Genomic DNA, 23,300 nt, shown 5'->3' on the forward strand with positions numbered 1-23,300 from the left:
AAGAGTAACATGGAGGGGGTCATGGAAAGTGTCACATGCATTAACTGGAATTTAATTCATTCTTATGGATAAAATCCATTCACGATACAAGCACATTCACGTTACGAGTTTGGTCTTGGAATGGATTTGGATTTTTTTTCGTTTCATGAGGGTCCACTTATGTTTTTGTCTGTGACAGTTTTGTTTCGTTGATGTTTTTGAGCGGTGATCACCAACTTGGTGCCACAGGCATCAGGTAGCCTGCATGAGCTACATCTGGTAATTAATTTCCAAAGACAGACGAAGGTCAAGCAGAGACAGTTTTGTATATTTGACTTTTATTTAGTTGCCACTCTTGGAACAAAGGTTTCAGTTTTACAACAGCAAAGGACTCCTTTATTGTATCATTGTATTATTTTTCATACAACATGACATAAAAGCAATGACAACAGCTTTGACCAGGGAAGACGATAATGACCTCACATCACAATTTGTACGTCCTTTTCAAGTCTCAAGTCATTTGTGCAGTGTCAGTCTTTTTGACTGCAACTGGGAGAAAAAAATGTCTGAAAGTCATGCAAGTTTCGGAATCGAGATAAAATGGATGCACAGAGCTTGTGCATCAAAGTGGTTCTTCAATAGTTTGTCTGCACACCGCTACCAAATTTGTATTTCAAAGAAGAATAATCATAGTAAAGAGGTAAATTTCTTGGCAATATAGTGTTTTGCAGTTACAGTATGTACAAACACAATATAAAACAAAAAAGCACGCTGAATCAAAGACATGAAAGCATACAAACAGGACTTTTCATAGCAACTACATGACACACCTGACTTTTAAAACACATTCAACAGTCCCAAATAGTTAGCATAATGGCTGGACATAAGGGAATGATACACCAATCCTCAAAGGATACATTCTCTGCAAAAAGTGCTGCATTTTATTTTGTCTAGAATATACTTCCTCTTTTCAGTATATGAGGGGTATATGAAGATTCTTATATTTTTTGCAGATTTTTGAATAAGCAAGGGTCAAGGAGCCAATGAAAAATGGATGAAAGAGAAAATTGTAGTCATAAGCTACCTGCATTTGAAAGACATCACTGCCTCAGAAATTTATGATGACATGCTTGAGAATATTAGCAGAGAGTGCCCCTTCATATGCAACAATCACACATTTGATTTGATAATTCAAGCATGTCAGAGACAGTGTTGAAGATGACCCAAGGTCAGGACGACCCCTGAGAGCAACAACCAAGGATAACCCTGACCTTGAGTCCCAAACCAGAGTTCTTCTACACCGGAATATAAGCGTTTCAGCACCGTTGGGGAAAGTGTTCAGCCCTTCAGAGGGACTATGTTAAAAAAATGATCAAAAATCACTTATCTGTTTTAGTTTTTCTGACACTTAAAACTTTCAATACACCCCCGTCAGTTGCAATATAGGCCAGAAATAACATTTACCTGTAGAAGGAAATGTTTTTTGCTTAATTTTTTACGCACATAAAAAGGGTGACGCTCACAAAAATGGTAAAACACATCATTAAAAATCCACACATATATTTTGCATATCACACACTGAATATAAAAAAAAACATTACAGAAAATTTCACTCATCTAAAAACATTAGTCGCAGAAAAAAAAAACTCAAACACCTATAAAAACAGCTCTCACTCATGACCAACACGCAAACGAAGAAAAATCCTTCTCTAACTCTTTCTCTCTCACATACACACGTAAAACTCTGACAAAATAATTAGCGCTGTGAAAAAATGCATGCCCTCATCTCAATTTTTTTTTTCTTTTTTCTGCATAATTTGACCCTCTCGAAAGTTAAATTTCAGACAAAGATACTGCAACCCACATCACAAAATGTATGTTTTCAAAGTGTATTATTAAAATTTACTTGACTCTTTGTGAAATTAATAAATGAACCAATTCCAGCTTATCACATAAAAAAAAAAAAAAAAAGTTCCAGACCTATTCAATCAAGGAATAACAATCTTAGTTTTCTGACAAGCGAGGCAAAGTAAGCCTTTTACATGTAAAAATTGTGGCTCACAAGACAAATGGGAAGGGGCGTGTCAATTTTGAATGCCTAAAAGTTGGTGTTTCAGGGACGAGTAATTAATAACGGATTCTTAGTTTAACAAGGAAGCTAAAAAGTGTTCAACAGGGTCGGCATCTACAATAGCATCTCTAGCCAGCCGCGGTCTGGGCACCCGTCTCCGTGCCGCCAGCCCCTCGAAGCAGGCTGGCCCAACAGTAGTGAAGTAAGACGGTCTTTTAGCTCAATCTTCTCGCTTGCATTTTGTCATGTTGCCATTTTTCATGTGTTTGTTTTACAGGACTTTACAGGTTGTAAAGTCTAAACTACTAGCCGTGAGTGTCCGACATTTAAAGCTTGTGTGCGGAAACTCCCACAGGACTTCAGTTTTGCGTGAGAAATACATTTTTATGAGGAAAAAAATGCATAAAACAAAACGGGAACGATACGCAAGTGCCGTACATGCAAAACGGAAACTGTTCAATACATCCACTTGAACCGTTACACCCATAGTAAAAGTGGACTATCATGGCATTTTCATGAGTCCCTTTTAATGAAGTAATGACTTAAGTTGCTTTAAATTTGGCAGCGAATCAAGTTAACATTTTTTTTTTTTTTTTTTTTTTTAGAACTCGCTTGGAACTTAAAGGTGATGACTTAAGACTTACCAGAGAGTTGCACACACTGCATCTAACATACAACAAAAATCTACAGTATTTTTCTATAACCAAAAGCACTCATATAATCTGCATCTGAAAACCTCTTGATCAATCAAATACGCGTGCACTTAAATTAAAAAAAAAAAAAAAAAAAAAAACTCACTCAGGACAAAAACAATGTATATGAAAGGTACTGTATTTTTCGCACTATAAGGAGCATTGGAGCATAAAGTCCACCTTCAATGAATTGCCTATTTTGTAACTGTTTTCATATATAGGGCACACTGCATTATAAGGCGCAGTAGTAGTATTAGTCGTTGCAGTAGTAGTGGTTGAGTTATGCATCCACTATTAGATGGAGCTACGCTAAAGGGAATGTCAAGCCATGATTAACCAATATTGAGCCATACCTAAGCGCATTAGTTTAAAAAGTGCACTGTTGGCTTTTGAGAAAATTGAAGACTTTTAGGTGCACCTTATAGTCCGGAAAATACGGTAAATGTTATTTTGTTACCTATACTGTACCTCACACCTCTGTCAATGCATCTATCATTCAACATTCAGAGACACCAGTAAAGACATCAATGTGCTACTGCGATCTAAAAGTACTGAAGCAGTCCTACAAAAAAAAAAAAAAGTTGACTAGATATAAAATTCACCTCTAAAGTTGTGTGTCAACAGAAAGACTACAAAACAATGATGGTGACTCATGGACGCTGCACCACAGTAGTCAATACAGACGCACAAGGGGTGGATTGAAAGCTTAAACAGACACTGTATAGACTCTGGTGAGCAATATTTTTATACATCACGACTCAGCACCCACCACAAATTCATTCGGAGCTTGTGATATCTTCACAGACTATCAAAGCAAAACCTTATTTATCTTAAAAACAGTACAGTCTTATTTCCTTTCCTATATAAGCCCTCAAAAAGTTAAATCTTGTTTTTTTTCTATTTGGTGATTTCCCCACATTGTACTGTATATTTTATAAAAAAAAATAACTTTAAACATATTATAATGTTAAATAACAGCTTAAGCTTAAGAGTTATTTTATTGTTTCATTGCTCCTCGCAAGCCTCACCAACCACTTTCTGTATGGTATGAAGTGGGTTATGAATAAAAACTACATTAAAAACACTATCCTGTTGGTTTGGGGAAGAAACATTTTGAAAATGTACATTTTTGTTGTTTCATAGAAAATTTGAGCGATTTCACAACATAATTTCATCAAATAAAAACATCAAAAATGTAAATGCGAAATATCCTAAAGTAATACCAAATTAATCAATTAAAAAAAAAAAAAAAAAAAATGTGGTGGAAAATCCTTTCAAAATAAAGACATTAAAAATCACTTTTTAAATTGTCTAGTTTGGCTATGTATACATCAACTGCTATGTTTTTGGATTAGTTGCCTTCCAACACCAGCCTACAATTCAACAATTTAACAGACAAATTTGTTATCACAATCCAGAATCATGTAAGATGATGGTGAACATATATATAAAAAGCCTTAAATTTGTATGATGTAAGCAATGTTTTTTACAGCTCAGTTGGTACATCTCACTTAAAAGAGGGGACGTAATCCTCCCCAAATTAGTAGGCTGAGACTGTCATTATGCAGTACCTAACTCACCCATCGTAACGTTTCTTCTCTCAACCTCATCACTGTGTCATTCACCACTTCACTATAGCCCTAAATAAAGCGAAAGGAGCAGCACTTCTCCACTGAAACAAACGTCAAGGAGGAAAAGTGAAGCACAGACCAAAAATCCCCGGTAGCAGGTGGGGTAACCATGCTCCCTTGGCGAGCCCTCCAACAGCTCTCAGGTGGCATCGTCGTCGTCTTCGTCATCCATGTGGTAGTTGAGGGTGATGACAGCGCTGATAAATTCGCCCAGCTCCACGAAGTCGGCGGTGATGATGTTGATGCCGCTTTCGCCAGGTCTCTGCGACCGAATCCACTGCATCATTCCCGGCAAAGCCCTACGTGATACATCCAAAGGAGAATTATTGATTTTAAGGAGAGTAAATTAATCCAAGTGGACAAATAGACATCCAAGAGATGTCGGACAGCTACAGGAATAGAGTGATTCGATTCTCTCTGTCAGCAAAATACCACACAGTTTCATTCCAAAATATGAAGAAAATTACCCGCTCTACTCTCATTAGGAATGAAAAATATCTTGCCTCCCCAACATACACATATATTCACTGCTAATAAATTGGTATTATATTACAACACATTACGCCAAAGCACTGTCACATCCCTCGCCCCGAAAAACAGATCGGTGACTTTCTCCCTAACTGCCACTTGGTTCACACCCTTCGTCTCATGAAACCTAAAATTCAACAAATTCAACGTCTACAGCAAAAACTGGTCTCAATACAGTAGACACAAAGAAGTGTACACTTTCCAAACCTTGCATTATAAGGACTCCATTGACGGTACAAAAAAACACTATTATTCCAGGATTATCAATTCCAATAATAGAAATCACAAGTCACATATACACACACTCTCTCTGAAATTCCATTATATAATTTTTCAGTTCAAAAGAAAACTCACCAGAAACTTAGAGCAGTTAAACTAAACCCCTCGGTTGACTTTCACTCATCCACCTCTTTCCATCTCTACTAGAGTTGCGCGATAATTACTTTTTAACCGATAAGCAATATCCCGAAATTGTCAAACTCCAAAAAATCCGATACCGATGTCAAATTGATACGGAGATACATGGTCTTGGACTTAACATATTATGACTACCGTATTTTTTGGACTGTAAGTCGCAGTTTTTTTTCATAGTTTGGCAGAGGGTGTGTCTTATACTCTGGAGCGACTTATGTGTGATTATTTACGGTCGGGCCAAATTCTCTCTCGCTAACTTTTTTTATATATTCATATATTGATACTAAAACGATGTGTGGATGTTAAATAAAAAAAATAATTTGGACAAAACAGAGAAGGCGCTGTGTATGCCTGCGCATGTGAACGCAGTGGCTCTTTTCAATCGTCCCCTCCCAGCGCCCTGCGGGGCCCTCCGCGAGCCTCCTCGTATTTCCTTTTCGATATGGAGTAGCTATAGAAGTGAAAAACAAACTAAAGACAGGGGAATTGAAAAGCAAACAACAATGGTAGGAGTGGGATATGGAAAGGGTTCAAATTGATTGTTGAAGGTGCTATACGTAATCCTGTATCGGCTTCGCTAAATGTAAACGAATGTGGCGCTTTGGTCTCAGAGGAGAAATATATTTAACAAACTTTTCCAGCGTTATTTCGCTGTGTAAATGCATTTATAATGATCATAAAATATGAAGACTATTTAAACATTGAGAATATTTTCGTTTTTTTTCTGCCAACTCGAGGAGATTGAAATAAATGTCAAATCCACTATCCGCCTGTTAGAACAGACACGCAAAGATATAAATGTTTATTGAATATCCATCTTTCAGTGTTATTTAACTGGGAGAATTCGTTACAAAAGAGGCTTTAACCCTTTATTGCCAAATGTACATTTGATACACCTAAAATTTCATGATTTTCAGACTAATTCAGAATTTTGACATTTCATTTTGAAAAAAAAATGAATGCAAGTCAACACATGCATCTGTTCCATGAGAAAAAAAAAACAGGATTTAGCAAGGGCTATAGATATTAGAGCACTTATTACACATATTCATTTTGACTTTTCTTTTTATCAGTTTGCTTTAGTATTTGAGTATTCAGTCTGCTTGCTTTAGGCACACACAACATGTTTAGATGGCAAGAACTGCTATGGTACACTTGCTGCAGCCGTTAGCTCGTCCATTTAACCCTCTCTAGTCGCAATGAGATCGAGTCAAAATATGATGACGTCAGCAGAAAGTGCTGGAACTGAAACTTTTGGAATTGTTGTGCATACGGCTAACATTTATACTTTCCTTATTATAGTTAGTCACCTGATAGGATAACTTCTGTCTAGTCAGCCTTTCCTTTGTCCTGGGCCATGTGGCCCCATGTAGTCTATGTATTCTATTTTATGTTCTATGTTGCTTTCCTGACCCCTCCCATCCCACCGTTTGCCCCTAAATAAAGAAGGTTGACATCACAGCAGTTGGGGGAACAGCTACTAACCTCCACAAAAGCTATCGAGTTCCTGCGTGTTCTTTGTAATAATAATATTAATTGATAATTTAATTATAAAAAATGTATATGGCGGAAAACACTCAGGTGACTTGAAGTTCCGCTCTGAGACCCCCGATGTAGCCATCTTTCAAAATTGTCCGATATGCACGTGTGATACATATTTAGAAAGCTTAAAATCTCAATTTTCTGGGGGAAGAAAATTTTTGAACAGGAGGGCATTTAGAAAAAAAAAAACATTTTTAAACCGCAAAACCCTATCTGGAGGTGAGAGCACGCGAGAGCAGAATTACAGACGCCATGACTTTAACGAGAGATTACCGTGGATTTACCTCGTCTCGATAAAAAACTCCATGTAGCATGAATCACTGAGTGTCAAGACACAGCTGTGAATGGCCACAGCTGGATTTTTTGGGGATTTAATGGGTGAAACATGGTAAAATAACAAGGGTCACGATGCAGAAAAAGCAGACATCAAGGAGTGGTCGAGATGCTCTTTTTCATTTTTCATATATTTACCCTTTTAAATGTTTTTTTTTTTTTTTTTTATGATTGATTATTTATCATCTAAAATATTGGGGAAAATGCGACAGTAACGGAAAAAAAAAAACAATTAAGCGATAGTTATGACGTGAATATCCGTGACTTTTTTACATTTTTTTCATTGTGACGTAATTTGTTTAAAAGTTTAAAATATGCGAGTGAATAATTTTTTAAAGTCTTTTTTTTTTTCAAACTAAATATTAGACATTGATTAATTATTCTAAGCTAAAAATGACAGACATTTCAAATAATAAATACAATTACTTACCTTCTTTTTTTGGTTAAGTTGAAACAAAAGCGGTTGCATGACGTCTGTAAACGGGGGTTTCCAGGGTAAAACGGACTAATTAAGAATAGTTTGGGGGCTTAATGCGCCATGAATCTGCTATGGCAGCATATAGACAAATTGTTCTATCAAACGCAACCATTCTTTTGGCTTAAAATACAGCAGTTTATTTTAAAGAGGGGTGCTAGAGCAGAAACTGCTTTTTCAGCCTTGTCTGTGTTTTCAGCCATATGCATATTGGCCCAAAACCGATGATGAAAAACCGATGTCGATATTATCTGATATCATTTTAAAATGCATTTATCGGCCTACCCGATAATATTGGAGAACTCCAATCTCCACACTTTCTCTGTAGTTACAGAACTCATCCAGCAATCCAAGCCATCACCCTGTCAACTGGATCGTCTCCCCACACAATTTTTCCTAGCCTGCCTCCCTTCCCTTTTCTCCCTCATTTATGCCTTCACTTACACAACCCTAGCCATGGAAACTGTCCCAATACCTCTCAAAATTGCTGCCATAAGCCCAATCCAAAAATACACCTTTCAACTTTCTAGTTCAAGTTCTAGCCTATATTCGGAAGTGGTTTCTTTAGCCTACCTGGAAGAAGTATAGATTCTTTTACCAATAGATAGTCTATTGCTTTTAGCTCTCATAAATTACAACAGGCAGCCCCTCTTTTTAATGCATATTAGCATAATATCTGATGTCACAGCAAAGACGCCAAGTCAATTATTATCAACTTGTGGTGCAGTGCCATGACAGCAAACACCTTGTCGTGTCCTCAAAACACATACGATATGAATCAGTTCTTTGAAGACTGGGCTGTGCTAACTGCAGTATGAAAAGGTCTTAAAGGGCCTCTCTAATGGGCCGAACACTGGCACTTACAATATTTTATTGTTCTGGAATTAAAATGATGTTTGTATTTTAAAAAAAAAACACCAAACGGAATCAATAATACTGTTTACACTTGTTTTCAGCTGAATTTTGGTCATTCACTTTTTGGTCAGAAACTGCATGAGCCTCATGAATTCAACAGTACTTTAGAAGACAAGCCTCTCTCTCCACATGAGTACTCATCGTTCTTTTTATTTTTAAACAATATTAGTGCTGTCAAATTTATCACGTTAACGGGCGGTAATTATTTTTTAAATTAATCACGTTAAAATATTTGACGCATTTAACGCACGCTCAGCATTGCCTCAAACAGATTACAATGATGCAGTTTTTTGCACATTTAGTGCTAAGAGGCAGAGAAAGGCGAGTTGACACAGGCGTTCATTGGACTGCGCCGATTATTGGCATAAGCTTTGGCAACTCCTTCACAACAAACTTAAATATCACTTAGCGAAAGCATAGCAAAAATAATATTCCTTTCTCTCAAAAAAAATAATCTTCACAAAAAGAAAGCGATTCAATCTGTATTAATGAGGCTCAGACTTTGGACAAACTATTCAAACATTTCGTTTAGCTCGACAAATACACTGGATGGCAATATTTAGTCACAATATACAGTACAAACAATCAGAGGTCTCGTAAGTTGTGAAGCCAGCACTCAAATGACCGCACAATGAAGTAAAATGGATGGACAAGTAAACAGGGAACTGCAACGTCAGTCGAGGGACAAAACACACTCATTGGCCTGATTTCTAAGTAATTTAAAACTCGCCATTGACACCTTGTGGTGTATTTCAATCACTTACGTAGTTAAAGACACTGTGGAAGAACGGCAGGGAGCCCATGTGACATCACTGCTCTGTGACGTCAACAATGGCGAGCTACTAGTTTATTTTTTGATTGAAAATTTTACAAATTTTATTCAAACGAAAACATTAAGAGGGGTTTTAATATAAAATTTCTATAACTTGTTCTAACATTTATCTTTTAAGAACTACAAGTCTTTCTATCTGTGGATCCCTTTAACAGAAAGAATGTTAATAATGTTATTGCCATCTTGTGGATTTATTGTTATAATAAACAAATACAGTACTTATGTACAGTATGTTGAATGTATACAGTATATCCGTCTTGTGTTTTATCTTTCAGTCCAACAGTAACTCCAAGTCCAACAATAATTTACAGAAAAATACGGCATATTTTAGAGATGGTTTGAATTGCAATTAATTACGATTAATACATTTTTAAGCTGTGATTAACTCGATTAAAAATGTTAATAGTTTGACAGCTCTAAACAATATTAATCACTACAAAGCTTCGGTCGGAACCTATAGCTCTATTTTTGTGAATACAAAAGTGAGTATATGATTCATCTTCCATTTAGTAGCAAACCACCCAACCTGGACTCCAGTTGCCCGTTCAATAGCGTACCGCACGAATGCTATTTTTAGACCATGACGTAAACCGGAAGAGGGTCAACATAGAAGCATGCTCGCAACCCATGCAAGCACTGCTTGTTTTCTGTCAGTAATTTTAAAAAAACAAAAACAAAAAGAACACGCCAAGTATACACTGCTGCTATGGAACTTGTATAAATGACTCTAGACATTACTAACATTCACATATGAAGGATGTTTTCTTCATACATTTCCCGAAGCCAAAACCCAGAGGAAAAAATGTGAACAATAGATCAATTATGTGGACGTCCAAAACATCAGTTTAACACCAGCAAGGTGAAGTAATTCACCTTCATATGCAGTAAACATTTTTTGGGGGGCCATGGTCCTACAGATGACAGTACTGATCCACAGGTTGCCCTGAAGAGGCCATCTCTTTAACCGAACATTTATATGTTCGTCCACATCTTTACCAGTGAATTTGGCACCGGGGACATCATTTTCGGACAGAATTGGTAGGTTTAGCTCAGTTAACATCTCGTTTCGTATACTATTTACAAGCATTTAGCATGAGGGACAAATGCGAGCTTGACCCGAAAAGCAACAGTTGCTAACAGCATGAATATTAATGAGCAAAAGTGACGTGTTGCATGCGGTACGCTATTGGCTGACATACTGACATGTGGTCAGTATGGATAGTTAGCTCTGATTGGTTCAAATGCATATGTTTCTTGGACAAAAAAAAAAGAAAAAAAAAAAGAACTAGCTTGTTGAATTAATGCTATAAAAAAGGCAATGCTATGGGAAATTGATCAGATATTTTAGAGAAAGGAAAGAGTTAAAGAGGCTTATTTTATTGATGGGGGTCTGACGGGGGTTTCAGAACATCTTCCATGTTATAATGCCTGACCCCAGAAATAATGAACAGAAAATCTTAAATTTGAAAGCTTTATGTGGTCCCTAAACATGATATATTTTTTAAACAATTTAAACATTTAATTTAGATAGATTTTCTGTAACTTATCTCATGAATGATACATTAAGCATTACATGCTGCTCTCATGGTAAAACCAATATAACTAAAGTGAGATTGAACACATTAAGGTTTTCAGCATTTTTTTTTTCTGTATCGAGGTCCAGAAATGCTAGCCTCAAATGTGATACATTTGGCAATATAGTTAATGGGCACTTTTGACTTATTTTTGTTCATTTACCTGTGTTAGGCTACTTATTTATTTCTTTATAGTATAGAAAGGTCAATGTTTGTGTTATCTTCAAAATATATTTCATTTCATTATGTATAATGTAAGTCATTTGTACGTATTTTTGTTAATGTTACATTTTTTTAACAATACATACTGTATATACAGTACGTCATGATTTACATTATCTTAAATTTTAATGTACTGTACTTCCTACATTCTTAAGTAGTTAAAATTGAGGTTTTGCAATTAGATGTAAGGACATTGGGGAAAATAAAAATTAGGAGATAGAGGCTGGGGTTACTGTATGGTTCTTTTTTTAACTGTTATTTTGCAAATCATTGTAGAAAAAAAAAATACACCATTCATACAATTAGTATGAATGGCGCAAAGACTTGTACTCACTGTACATCACTGGAGAATTCATGACGTATTTAAGTGTTCTGTTTATAACGGTCTATAACAAGTTATTGTGACTTACTAAATGGAATATAAAATTCTATTAATATATATTAAAAGCGTCACTCTATGTTTGTGGAATAATGTTTAAAACCATGTGGATTCTTCTTTTTCAGTTGGTCAAAAAAGCTTCCGACCCCTGATATAGGCGCCAACACCTTCATTTCAGATGCCAAAAAGTGTGTGCAACAACCACTGTTGTCTTTTCCATGGAAACCGGGTCAAAATGGCTCTTTGGGTGCTAAAGAAGAAGAACGCCTGTTCTAAAGAGTTGAAAATAGCTGGAAACTAATCTATTGAAACTCTTGAACATTCACAATGTCTGAAATGTGGGGAAATGTTCTTTATTATGTGTGCATCACGATCCCTGCAAGTTTCACAAGGAAGATGAATCACTGCATGAAGATTTATTTCCTTCTATCTACATGATATATGGCTTTGAAAAAGACTATGGGAAGGCCATGTAACACAGGCATATGCAGGGATGGAGTGAGAGAAGCTTGTGATGAAGAATGTTGGGGTTGTTTTTTAGTATATTAAACTAGCAGTTGTACTACTTTTGGCATGCTGTTGCATTAACTGACTTTGCAACAATACGTGATGGCTTGGCATGAGAGTCACTTGTAATGAGGAGGACGGCTCGGAAAAAGGAGTGCTTGGAAAGTCAAGTAAAATTGCCTTTTCTTTTTTATAATTTATACTTTTAGTTCTCCAACGATGCACACAAACGGTGTAGTCACTAATAAGAATTAAAGAAGAAAAAAAATCCACAAACATTGGATGTGTCTTCCCCAAGGGCGCTGTTGATATAATTATAGATTTTCGTTGTCCATCCATCCATCCATCCATCCATCCATCCATCCATCCATCCATCCATCCTATTTCTCCCGTTTATCCGAGGTCGGGTCGCCGGGGCAGCAGCTTCAGCAGAGAAGCCCAAACTTCCCTTCCTCCAGCCACTTCATCCAGCTCTTCTTGGAAGATCCCTAGGTGTTCCCAGGCCAGCCGGGAGAGATAGTCTTCCCCGTGTGTACTGGGTCAGCCCTGCGGCCTCCTCCCAGTGGAACTTGCCCTGAACATCTCAGCAGAAAGGCGTCCAGGAGGCATCCTAATTTGATGCCCGAGCTACCTCATCTGACTTCTCTCAATGAGGAGGAGCAACGGCTCTACTCCGAGCTCCTCCCGGATGATCGTGCTTCTCATCTTATCTCTAAATGAGAGATCGGACACCCTACAGAGGAAAATAGTTTCGGCCGCTTGTATCTGGGATCCTATTCTTTCGGTAATGACCCACAGCTCGTGACCATAGGTGAGGGTAGGACAGTAGATCGACCGGTAAATAGTCGCCTTACGACTCAGCTCCTTCTTCACCATGATTAAAGAGTCCGCATCACTGCTGATGCTGCACCGATCGCCTCTCTCGTGAACATAACCCCGAGATACTTAAACTCCTCCACTTGGGGAATGATCTCATCCCTAACCCGGAGAGGGCAATTCAACCTTTTCTCGAGTGAGGACCATTGTCTCACATTTAGAGGTGCTGATTCTCATTCCAACCACTTCACAGTCGGCTGCGAACCGTTCCAGTGAGAGCTAAAGATTCCGGCTTGATGAACCCAACAGAACTACATCATCTGCAAAAAACAGAGATGAAATACTGAGGCCCCCAAACCAGGCCCCCTCAACGCCTCGGCTGCGCCCAGATATTCTGTTCATAAAAAGTTATGAACAGAACCGGTGACATAGGGCAGCCTTGGAGGAGTTCAACCTTCACTGGAAACAAATCTGACTTACTATCGGCTATGCGGACCAAACTCTGACACCGGTCATACAGGGACCGGACGCCCCGTATCAGGGTATCCCATACCCCATACTACCGGAGCACCGCCCACAGGACTTCCTCGGGGGTATGGTTGAACGCCTCCTCTATGTCCACAAAACACATGTTTGACTTGTTGGGCAAACACCCATGACCCCCCGAGAACCCCGTTAAGGGTATGGAGCCGATCCACTGTTCAGCCGCCTTGACGAAAACCTCCTGAATCCGAGATTCGATTTCCATATTTTACATATTTTGTTCGGTTTTAATAAAATTCTATTTACAAATAATAAATAATAAATAAATAAATAAGGTAAAATAAAAGCTGGTACATCTGTGTAAGCATGTATTGTCTAATTTATATGTCATCAACAATCATTTAACTTAAGTCAGTACACAACACTTGTAGGGATGGGAATTGATAGGATTTTTACGATTCCGATTCCATTATCGATATTGCTTAACGATTCGATTCTTTATCAATTCTCTTATCGATTCTAATTTGGGGAAAAAGAAGAAAAAAACATTTTGATTGGCATCGAGTTTGTTTAATCAGAAGTCACAACCTTACATACTCACAACGAGATCAAAAGAGGCCCAAAGCCTCAATGTTAACTGTGGCAATAAGTGGCAAATACACAAGAATGTGTAACATTTTACTGAAACATTTATCTAATAGAAATAAAAAATATTGGTATATATTGGCAGATGGGTTGTTTTTCTGCCTTTGGCAATATGTGTTAAAGCAGGGGTCCCCAAACTTTTTCCTGTGAGGGCCACATAACTTTTCCCTTCTCTGATGAGGGGCCGGGGTCAGTTTGTAACAGAAAAAGTGTGACGATTGCAGAAGTGCATATACCTGTATGTAAAAAATTATTGTTTTTCAGAAAGCCACAATCAAATAACCCTTTCTGGATTCTTTATAATAATAATAATAATAATTAATAATAAAAACACTATTAATTAAATGGATAATAACCAAATAACCCTCTCTGAATTCTTCAAGGAAAAGGCCAGGAAATAAATAACACGATTGAGAAAAAAAAAAATTCAAAATGGCCGGACCAAATGTGGAGGCGGGCCGTATTTGGGCCGCGGGCCGCAATTTGGGGACTTCTGGGTTAACGTGTATTATTTTACCATTACATTGAATTGCATGCCTTTTAGTTTTTGTGGCGCTTACACGCTCAAGTGGGGGCGCCCTTGCGCTTCCTCACGCGAAGAAGAACGCGCTCACGTGAAGAAGAGCGCGCTTACACCCAAAGAAGAAATGCCGCATCCAAGTGAGTGAGCGAGTTAGTGAGAGAGGGAAACACTTCTACGAGCCTAAGTTCTTTGTTAATGTTAATATCTAGGCAACGCCTGTATGTATCATCTTTTGTGTTGTTCTTGTTGTGTTTCCACTCGCGATCGGACACTTAAATCCAGTTGTGTAGTGGTTTGAACGATGTGCTAATGCTAGCGAACGAATGCTAACCATTTGTTATTACTGTTATTAGCAGCTAATCATCGCTGATTTACGTTGATGCAAACCTGTTTGTTATTGGGGACGAAATTGATTTGTTTCATTTCTATTCTTAGTTTCACTCTTCAATAGGCCTGTCGCGATAACAAATTTTAGTGTGCGATAATTATTCTCATAAATTATTGCGATATGCGATATTATTGCGCCCCCCCCAATTTTTTAAACCAATTTACAGTAACACAGTGCGAATACAGTATATATTAATAGATGAAGTACACCCATTTAAACGCGATATTTACTCTTAAATTCAAATATACTTTTTAAGAAATCACAACTAAAAACAATAGACCATACCTCTTAAGTAAAAAACAACAATATTGATACCGCACAGAAACACAGAATAAATAAAATGTGTTAAAAAAAAAAAAAAAAAATTGCACTTAACTACTTCAGCATTTAGAAAAATGAAAACTTTTCCCGTCATAGCTTCTGCAATGGTGTTCCATAGGGATGCAATGATACAGTTAAGTCATGGTTCGGTACGAATTTTGATACGAGAGACACGATTTTCGATCCGATTCAATACATTTAATGCTCTGTAAAAAAATATATATAACAATTGTATTTTATTTATTTATTTTTTTATTTTTTTGCTAACGAGCAAAAATTAAATTGCCATCATATAAACATGCATTTTAGTGCATAATATTTATGTGCTTACTTCTTACTGATATGAAAAAAAAATTGTATAAAAGTGCTGAGAACAATCTTTACTGTTTGTAAAGTGAGGCAGGGCACACCGTTGATTGCTACAGCTCTCTTAGTAGCTAGGTTTACTACATGAGCAAGACATCCTATTTATGGTCCAAATCCATTTGTGTCACGTACTGAATTAACAATATTTGCAACATTATCGAAAGTCACTGGTATGGATTGATTTGGCCTTCTTAACTTCCATTCAGTCACGACAGTTTGGAATTCATCGATGTAGTATATGGACTACATGTCCCATAATCACTCTGGGCTCACGTAGCCAATGGCATGGGAAGAGCACATCTAGTTTGCCATTTCATGATATCTAGTGTGTGCGCGCAACCGCGCATTAAAACAGTTAGCAAGCGCCGCTGAAGTCACGTCTGCTCATTACTACACAACACCAGCATATGAGGGCTTTCATATACAGGACGAGTTTGAAGCACAGCGCTCTTACCGGTAATTTCATTCAGCTGTTCGTTGTCAAAGTGAGGTTATTCCTACCAGCCAAGTCGGTAACAATGTTTTGGCGGACTTAATTGTAAATATCCAGCGTTGTGCCGAAAAATAGCCGCCCCGCGTGAAATGTCACTCCTGACGGGAGCGCCCACACGTCAACAACACCGGCGCGCCATAGATGGTCCACAGTCACTCCGGAGCACTGACACGGCCGGTATACGTTGAACAATAGGATATAATGGGAACAATTGGCTCCGGCGCTAGATTTTGGCGGACCTGGAACGAAGATGCATTTTGCGCAGTTGGTAACGAACTTTTAACAGCACGTCTGCCGCACGAGCACACACACGTGCACGCGAGGCGATAAATCGCAGCGGAAAAGTTACCGCCTTCATTTTTATATATCGCGCGATAAATGGAATTATTGCATATTGCGACAGGCTTACTCTTCAAGTAATGGTTGAATAAAGTCAGCAAGTTATACTAACGTCTTCTGCATCGTCATTTGGGAGTTTAGCTAGCTGTATAGCCAGGACTGAGCCTTAGCCTCTCTGTGAGGACAGCGCAGTCGTATTCACTCCCGATGCAGTTATCTCCACCTTGCAATGACTGCAAGTCGCTTTGTTGTAATTTTTCCTCGTGAAGTGAAGACACACTTTCGAGCGTTTGAACCTACGTGCTGTCATTGTTATGTTAATGGCTGCAATGCTCGTGCTTACCTGTCGTAACCTTTCATTTTCACACTCTTTCCTGGTGAAGTGTAGTCAAACTTTTGAGCGAGTGGTTCTTGGCGCCATGCTAGTTTGATGCGTCTGGACAACAACACACGTCGCGACGCAATACGCGTCTTTAGGAATCTTTAAAGTAATCGTTAAGGCTTTTTCATGGTGATGTCGAGGCCTCGAAACACTCAGAACCGGTTCCGAATTGGAATCGGATTTTGATTCCCATCCCTAAACACTTGCTTTAACACAGCAAAACCCAACATGTTTTTGTCCTACAGAAGTGATCAGAATGGAGTCAGATGACCCTGACAGCTCTGGATAGCTACAACTGAATGGGAATTAAAATAGAAATTTACAAAAAGTAATGTTTCAACTGGGGTATCAACTAAGGTGCACTTATAAATGCGAATGACTAATGCGAAGACATCAACCCTCAAACTAGATTTTATCTGATTAGGGTTAGGGTTAAAGTCAGATGATCCTTCTCTGGATTCAATAGGTATATATACCAACTGATCCATCCTTGGTAGTGCTAGTATTAAATTACTTTTCAGCTACATTTCTACCATTTCCCCGATCACAGTGTCAACTAATTCTCACCTTTCTGTGATCGTCTCTCGGAGCCCACTGGCCACTCCCTTCATCACCGTGCTGGCCTTTGGTGTGAGGACCACCTGTGAAACAAAGAAGGTCCCCTTTCTCCTGGAGGAAACAAGCAGTCCATATTTAGTTTTTACCAATACAAAGAGAAACAAGTAAGCCTTCATTACTGCCTCACAAAAGTGGCCAGCAGCAGTGGCACACACAAAAAGATATGCGGAAACTTGATGTACAGCACATATTTACAGCATAGAGCAATGTGCAGATGAGTAGCACTGATTGTAGCAACTGTCCACTAAAAATGATACCAACACATCTGGGTGATAGTGGCAAACTGCATGAATACAGTGGGGAGAACAAGTATTTGATACACTGCCAATGGGACCCATTGGCAGTGTATCAAATACTTGTTCTCCTCACTGTCTATAGTACAAGTTATGAAAATATGAATGCAGGAAGAAAGGGTGGTAGTACAATAAACATACATGTTGATTGAAATCTTAACTCCCTATTTTTAAGTAATACTTGTATTATATAACGATATTTCATGTAAATTTGCGAGGATATATTTAGAGATTTTTTATTTTAAAGCTAATGCCGCTGGCACCGCTACCCACATCACTACCTAGAACATGTTGCCACCAAAATTAAGTTATTAATATTACATTTAATGAAGCGAATTAATTTCAAAGGTTCTATATTATAGATGAGTTAGTAACATTAAAATAAAGAAGACTGTAACATTGCTAGGGGTGCTTTATGCCTCCCAGCATGCATTGCAGCGCAGGGTATATAAATGATGTTAAACGTTCTGTGCTAGTTATTTCTTCAGATACTTTTACAGTCGTTTCATTACTTGCTAGTTATTCTATTTAGTTTGCTGTTATGTGATCATTTCAGTTTTGTAATGGCACCGTGACTGTGCATGACATTTGTGTCAATGACCAGCCATTATTTGTCCTTGTTTATTGAAGTGAATGTAACCGTTCTTTTGTTTACAATACCAAATAGTGGAACACAGAACCAACATGTCATTTTAGTTGGACTGTCCCTTTAATATTTTCGTACATAAATTGCTCTCGAGTATAAGATGGAACCCAGCCAAATTATGAAAAAAACCTCCTACTTACATTCCAAAAAACACAGTACTTTTTATGTCACATGACAAGAATATTCCAATTCATAGCTAATGTGAAGGCACCAATAAATCTTTAATGCATGAAAATAATCTAAAAGTAAAAGTAGCTAGATTTGGCAGTAGCTGCAATGTGATATATACAATTCTACTGTACTGAATGTGACTGAAGTTAAGGGAAGTATCTCATTAAGATTTTCAATTTGAATTTTAAAAATGTACTTGTTTGCTCAATTTTAAACCAATAAAAAAAACTATCAGTATTATTCACAATATAACAGGAGGGTTGAGGTGAAATTGGAAAAAAAATCTCATTAACAGAATAATTCATATACGTTCAAATACGTGCTGACAATCTGCTCACTAACCTGCGGTCAGTAACAGAGGCCTGGAGGAACTGAACCAACTTCTCAGGGTCAGTGGTGTTAGCCCAGGGGGCGGGCATCATCTGGCCAGGCCACAGGAAGGGCACTTCCAGGGCCATGGGGTGGTGGTAAAAGACCAGCACCTGATACTCCTTCTCCCAGAGATATTGCAGACTTACCTGAGGATAGGATGATGCAGGAACAGAAGAATGAACACAAACAAACCTTCATATTTGCAATTATATGCTTCTAAAACATTGCAAAATCCAACCACAATATTAAACCCGTTGTTTGATTTACTTAATAGATTTCTCTGCGCTTGCATTGGATCTCACTGAATGAGCAAGTGTTCCTATATACTCCACAGTGCCAATGAAAACATTTGGCAGACATCAATCCAATAAATGTGATAATAAACTGGGGGGATAATGTAGTTGCAAAATCTCCTGATACAGAATCCAGTATGTTCTGGTTCCTCTTGTGCACATTATTCTGGTCGCTGCTTTTAAATAGCTGCACTGTGGAATCTACTTGTAGAGAATGGATGGAGGCTGGTGGAAGGTGTTTTATACCTGTGGAAGATGAAATAGCAGTCATTTGTCTGCTCCCCATTTTTTTTTCTTTCTTAAGCCCATCATTGCCACTGTCAAGTATCTCCTCTTATTTCTTTGTAGCAGTGACTCAAATTGAATAGTAGTAGTAGGTGGATGGATGGTGAATACCTCAGGACAAATAATATGCTGCCAGTAATGCGATTGCTTTTCTTTGAATCCTTTACAACTACTAGCTCGACCAATCAGTAGAGCATTTTACAAAAGCTAATGATCGGTTTAATGGACCATAGATGATTTTTTTATACCACAGTTTCTTAAACATTAAGATATATTTAGAACATTCATGTTATAATAGGACCCAAAAAAGTTGCACCGTTGTACTGTACACGGATGATGATAAAGATAGAAATATTCCTTATGTTAATATTCATTAATTAATTAATAAAAACATTGAATGAATCGGACTGAATAATACTGTACAACACAGTCCAACGATGCAGTAAAATCGTGTGTCTTGGTCCAACACATTGAGCTGTGTTGATTTAAGGTAACATATCTACCCAGTTTTGACATTGTATTATTATTGCTAGGTATTATTCAGGTTAAGATTATTCTTCTAGATTTTAGACCAGGGGTCGGGAACCTTTCTGGCTGAGGGAACCATAAACACCACATTTTTCTCGTGAGAGCCATACAATATGTTTAAAACTAAAAATACGAGTAATGTGTGCATTTTATGTAATTTCAACATTTTTAAAGTACAATAAGTCTCTGAATTCTTTTTAATAACATTGTTATGCTGTTGCTAATCAATGATGAATATTTCTTACCATTAATGCGACTTCTGGTGCTGCATAGTGTTGCTGATGGCTTTGTAGTCTGTTTGATACTTGATGAGGTTAAGCGTGATGCAGGAATTGAGAAACTTAGGATACGTCTCTTTTCATGTTCACGAAGAAGTGACATGAATCTGTTTTTTCCAAGCATACACGGAGCAGCATCAGTGCACACCAAAACAAGTTTGTCCATTGGTAGATTTTTTTCTTTAGCGAACTCAATGAAAGACTTGAATAAATCCTCCCCTCTTGTTGTTCCTTGCATAGCCAAAACTGCCAGACTTTCCTCATGTAGTGCGTCACCGACAACATACCTTGCGATCACGCTGAACTGTGATAAATTGCTTACGTCTGTTGACTCATCCAAAGCGAGTGAAAAAATGGAGCCGAATTTATGTCCTTCACTTGCATTGCCTCAATTTGATTTGACATCATGACAGTACGATCGTGAACAGTTCTTGCTGACAGGGGCATGTCTTTTATCCGTTTAATAATCTTGTCTTTATCCGAAAAGTCGTCAAAAAGTTCATTGGCAACATCAAGCATGAATGCTTTGGTGTACTCCCCATCTGTGAATGGGTTCCTGTTTCTCACAATTGCTAAAGCGCCAGCAAAGCTAGCCGAATTCCAGTCACCTTGTTTGGTCCAAACACGGAGTTGCTACTGACTAGCTTGCACTCTTGTAAGAAGCTCTTGACATGCTTTCTTCCTGTTGTCTCCCACCGGATATTTCGATGCAAATGTAGTATGGCAGGTGTCGAAGTGCCGCTTTATATTTGACCTTTTCATAGATGCAATTTTATCATTGCGTATTAGTCACACCGGAGAACCTGCTCTCTCCAAAAAGGCAAATTCCTCCGTCCGTACGATACTCCTTGTCTTTTTTTCTTTTTTTCTCAAAAGGGTTTCTAAAATTAGTGGGGAAAACGGAACTAAAACCGTGGGAAAATTACCACGCATATGCGTACATCGGCCGCTCTTTTTGACAGCAAAATACGGCGGCCCCACTCGATCAGTGTCTGCCTCATCTGCGTTGCCAATGCGATTGATAGACAGATAACAGACAGATAGATGGACGCAACGACATGTATGTTTGCCACTTTCCCACTAAAATAACTGCGAACTGGCTTTTTAGTCGCCGGGGATCATCGCCGTTTTGCGCAACGCGCAAAGGAGTATAACAAGGCTTTTTTTTTTTTTTTTTTTTTAATAAATAAAGATTTGTCTGCGAGCCAGATGCGGCCGTCAAACGAGCCAGATATGACTCGCGAGCCATAGGTTCCTGACCCTTGTTTTAGACCCTTTAAAGTGAAATAATTTTTTTTATTTCTTAATACAACACAGATGCTTGAAGATAACTGCTCAAAATATGCGAAGACTAATGTCACGGCCCTGGCCGTTTAATTGTTATTTTTTGAGACGCTTTTAGTCAGCTGATCGTCACCTCTGCCAGCTGGCTGCCTCCCCTCCCAGCGTGACGTGAGCTGACAGACACGGAATGGGCAGACGTCGTGGCCGCCGCTGATTGGCCACCCAAGGAAGGACAGCAATTTCAAAAACCAGCCGCTGTCAACACTCATGCTGCTGTACTCCTTGCCAGCCGTTTGCTCACCATACATTCACTTTTTGTATTTGATCGCTAGTTGGTTACACTCCCACTTTTTCGGTGAAGTCTTTTTTGTGTTTGCCATTATTGGATTGTTTTTGTTCATCACTGTAAATAAGAGCACCAAAGCAGTAGGGGTAAGCTGCTATTTTCGTTTACCCCGTTTTCTCCTGTTTTGGTTAGTGTAGGAAGTCAAGGTTGTGGCTGTCTTTTTGTTCTTTCCTTTTTACGATCAGGGTTTAGTTAGCGGGTGGGGTGTAAGCGTTTCTTTTGTTAGTTATTTTGGTCTGGGCTTACCCGGAAGCCAGCTTCTTCTGTATTTTGTATCCGTTCATTGCGAGTTGTATTTGTGTAAATAAATCGTGCAATTTATAGACTTGGTGCTCGTTTTATGTTACGCCCTTAGCGAGCCGTCCGAGGGACGTAACAACTAAGCACTATTTAGTACTGAATTGTGCAGGATTTAAAAAACAAACCAAAAAACGTTTATCCCCACCATTTGCATTTTTCTTATTTTGGGGGCGGGGGCATACTTTATTCACTCTATCCCTCTATTCACATCAGTGGTTAACTATTTCAATGGACTGTTATTATTAGACTCATTCAATATATTGCAGGACAACTTGGCTATTTTTTAATCATTCAAATTTGGCTAAAACTCTACTTGGTACGGTGACATGTACTTTTTTTCCCCTTTATTTGGGTTTTTAAAGGCTTCATCCCCATCTAGGAGGCACACACTTTACAGGCATACCTCCTGAGCAAAGACAACCGGGCAGAGCTTGTCTCCAAAAACATCCTTCAACATGGTAACCAACTTCTCATGGTGCAGGTTTTGAACGCCATAGAAGTGGTTGAAGTCCAGGAAAACCACTTCTCTTGCATGTGCCGACAGGAAGCTGCTGATCTGCTCCAAACCTTCTCTCACCTGCACAAAACACGCATGAGCAAGGGATTATTAGAAAAGTAGGGCAAACCCTAATCATAATTTTAATCAGCAAAGCACACACTTTCGAAGCAAATCCACTTGCTGCATGTGATTGAGTTTCGTTATTAACATTCATGCATTATTCATTGAGAATTTCATGAAAATGCAATGTAAATTTTAAAATGCCATTAATTTGAAATCTTCGGAGACACATACATGATATCATTAAAAAAAAAAAATTTAAATGACACGATTTAATTTAATTTAGATATTCATATTTTGTGGCGCATTGGATGACATGTTAGCACGACGCTTCACAGCTCTGAGATCCAATCTTAGAATTAGGATCGCTGCTATGATTTTATTCTATTGAAGAACGTTGATACCGCTCATTTAAATTTTTTAGGATATATTTTAAAGTAAATCAAATCATAGTGGGTACTCACTGGTACATACTTA

General features: G+C 38.2%; 1 protein-coding gene across 1 annotated transcript in view; it reads right to left on the reverse strand.

Moving 5' to 3' along the window:
• Positions 1–297: 297 nt before the first annotated feature.
• Positions 298–23,300, reverse strand: part of plcxd3 (phosphatidylinositol-specific phospholipase C, X domain containing 3) — a 65,686-nt gene continuing 42,683 nt past the window's right edge. The window contains exons 3-6 of the mRNA XM_057832578.1: positions 22,668–22,841; positions 18,921–19,096; positions 17,418–17,519; positions 298–4,672 (exon numbers count right to left, since the gene is read on the reverse strand). Coding sequence (XP_057688561.1) covers positions 4,513–4,672; positions 17,418–17,519; positions 18,921–19,096; positions 22,668–22,841 — 612 coding nt within the window. The 3' untranslated portion in view covers positions 298–4,512. The remainder of the gene's footprint in view (positions 4,673–17,417; positions 17,520–18,920; positions 19,097–22,667; positions 22,842–23,300) is intronic.

This window comes from Corythoichthys intestinalis, chromosome 3, assembly GCF_030265065.1.
Source record: "Corythoichthys intestinalis isolate RoL2023-P3 chromosome 3, ASM3026506v1, whole genome shotgun sequence".
In the NCBI taxonomy this organism is placed as follows: domain Eukaryota; kingdom Metazoa; phylum Chordata; class Actinopteri; order Syngnathiformes; family Syngnathidae; genus Corythoichthys; species Corythoichthys intestinalis.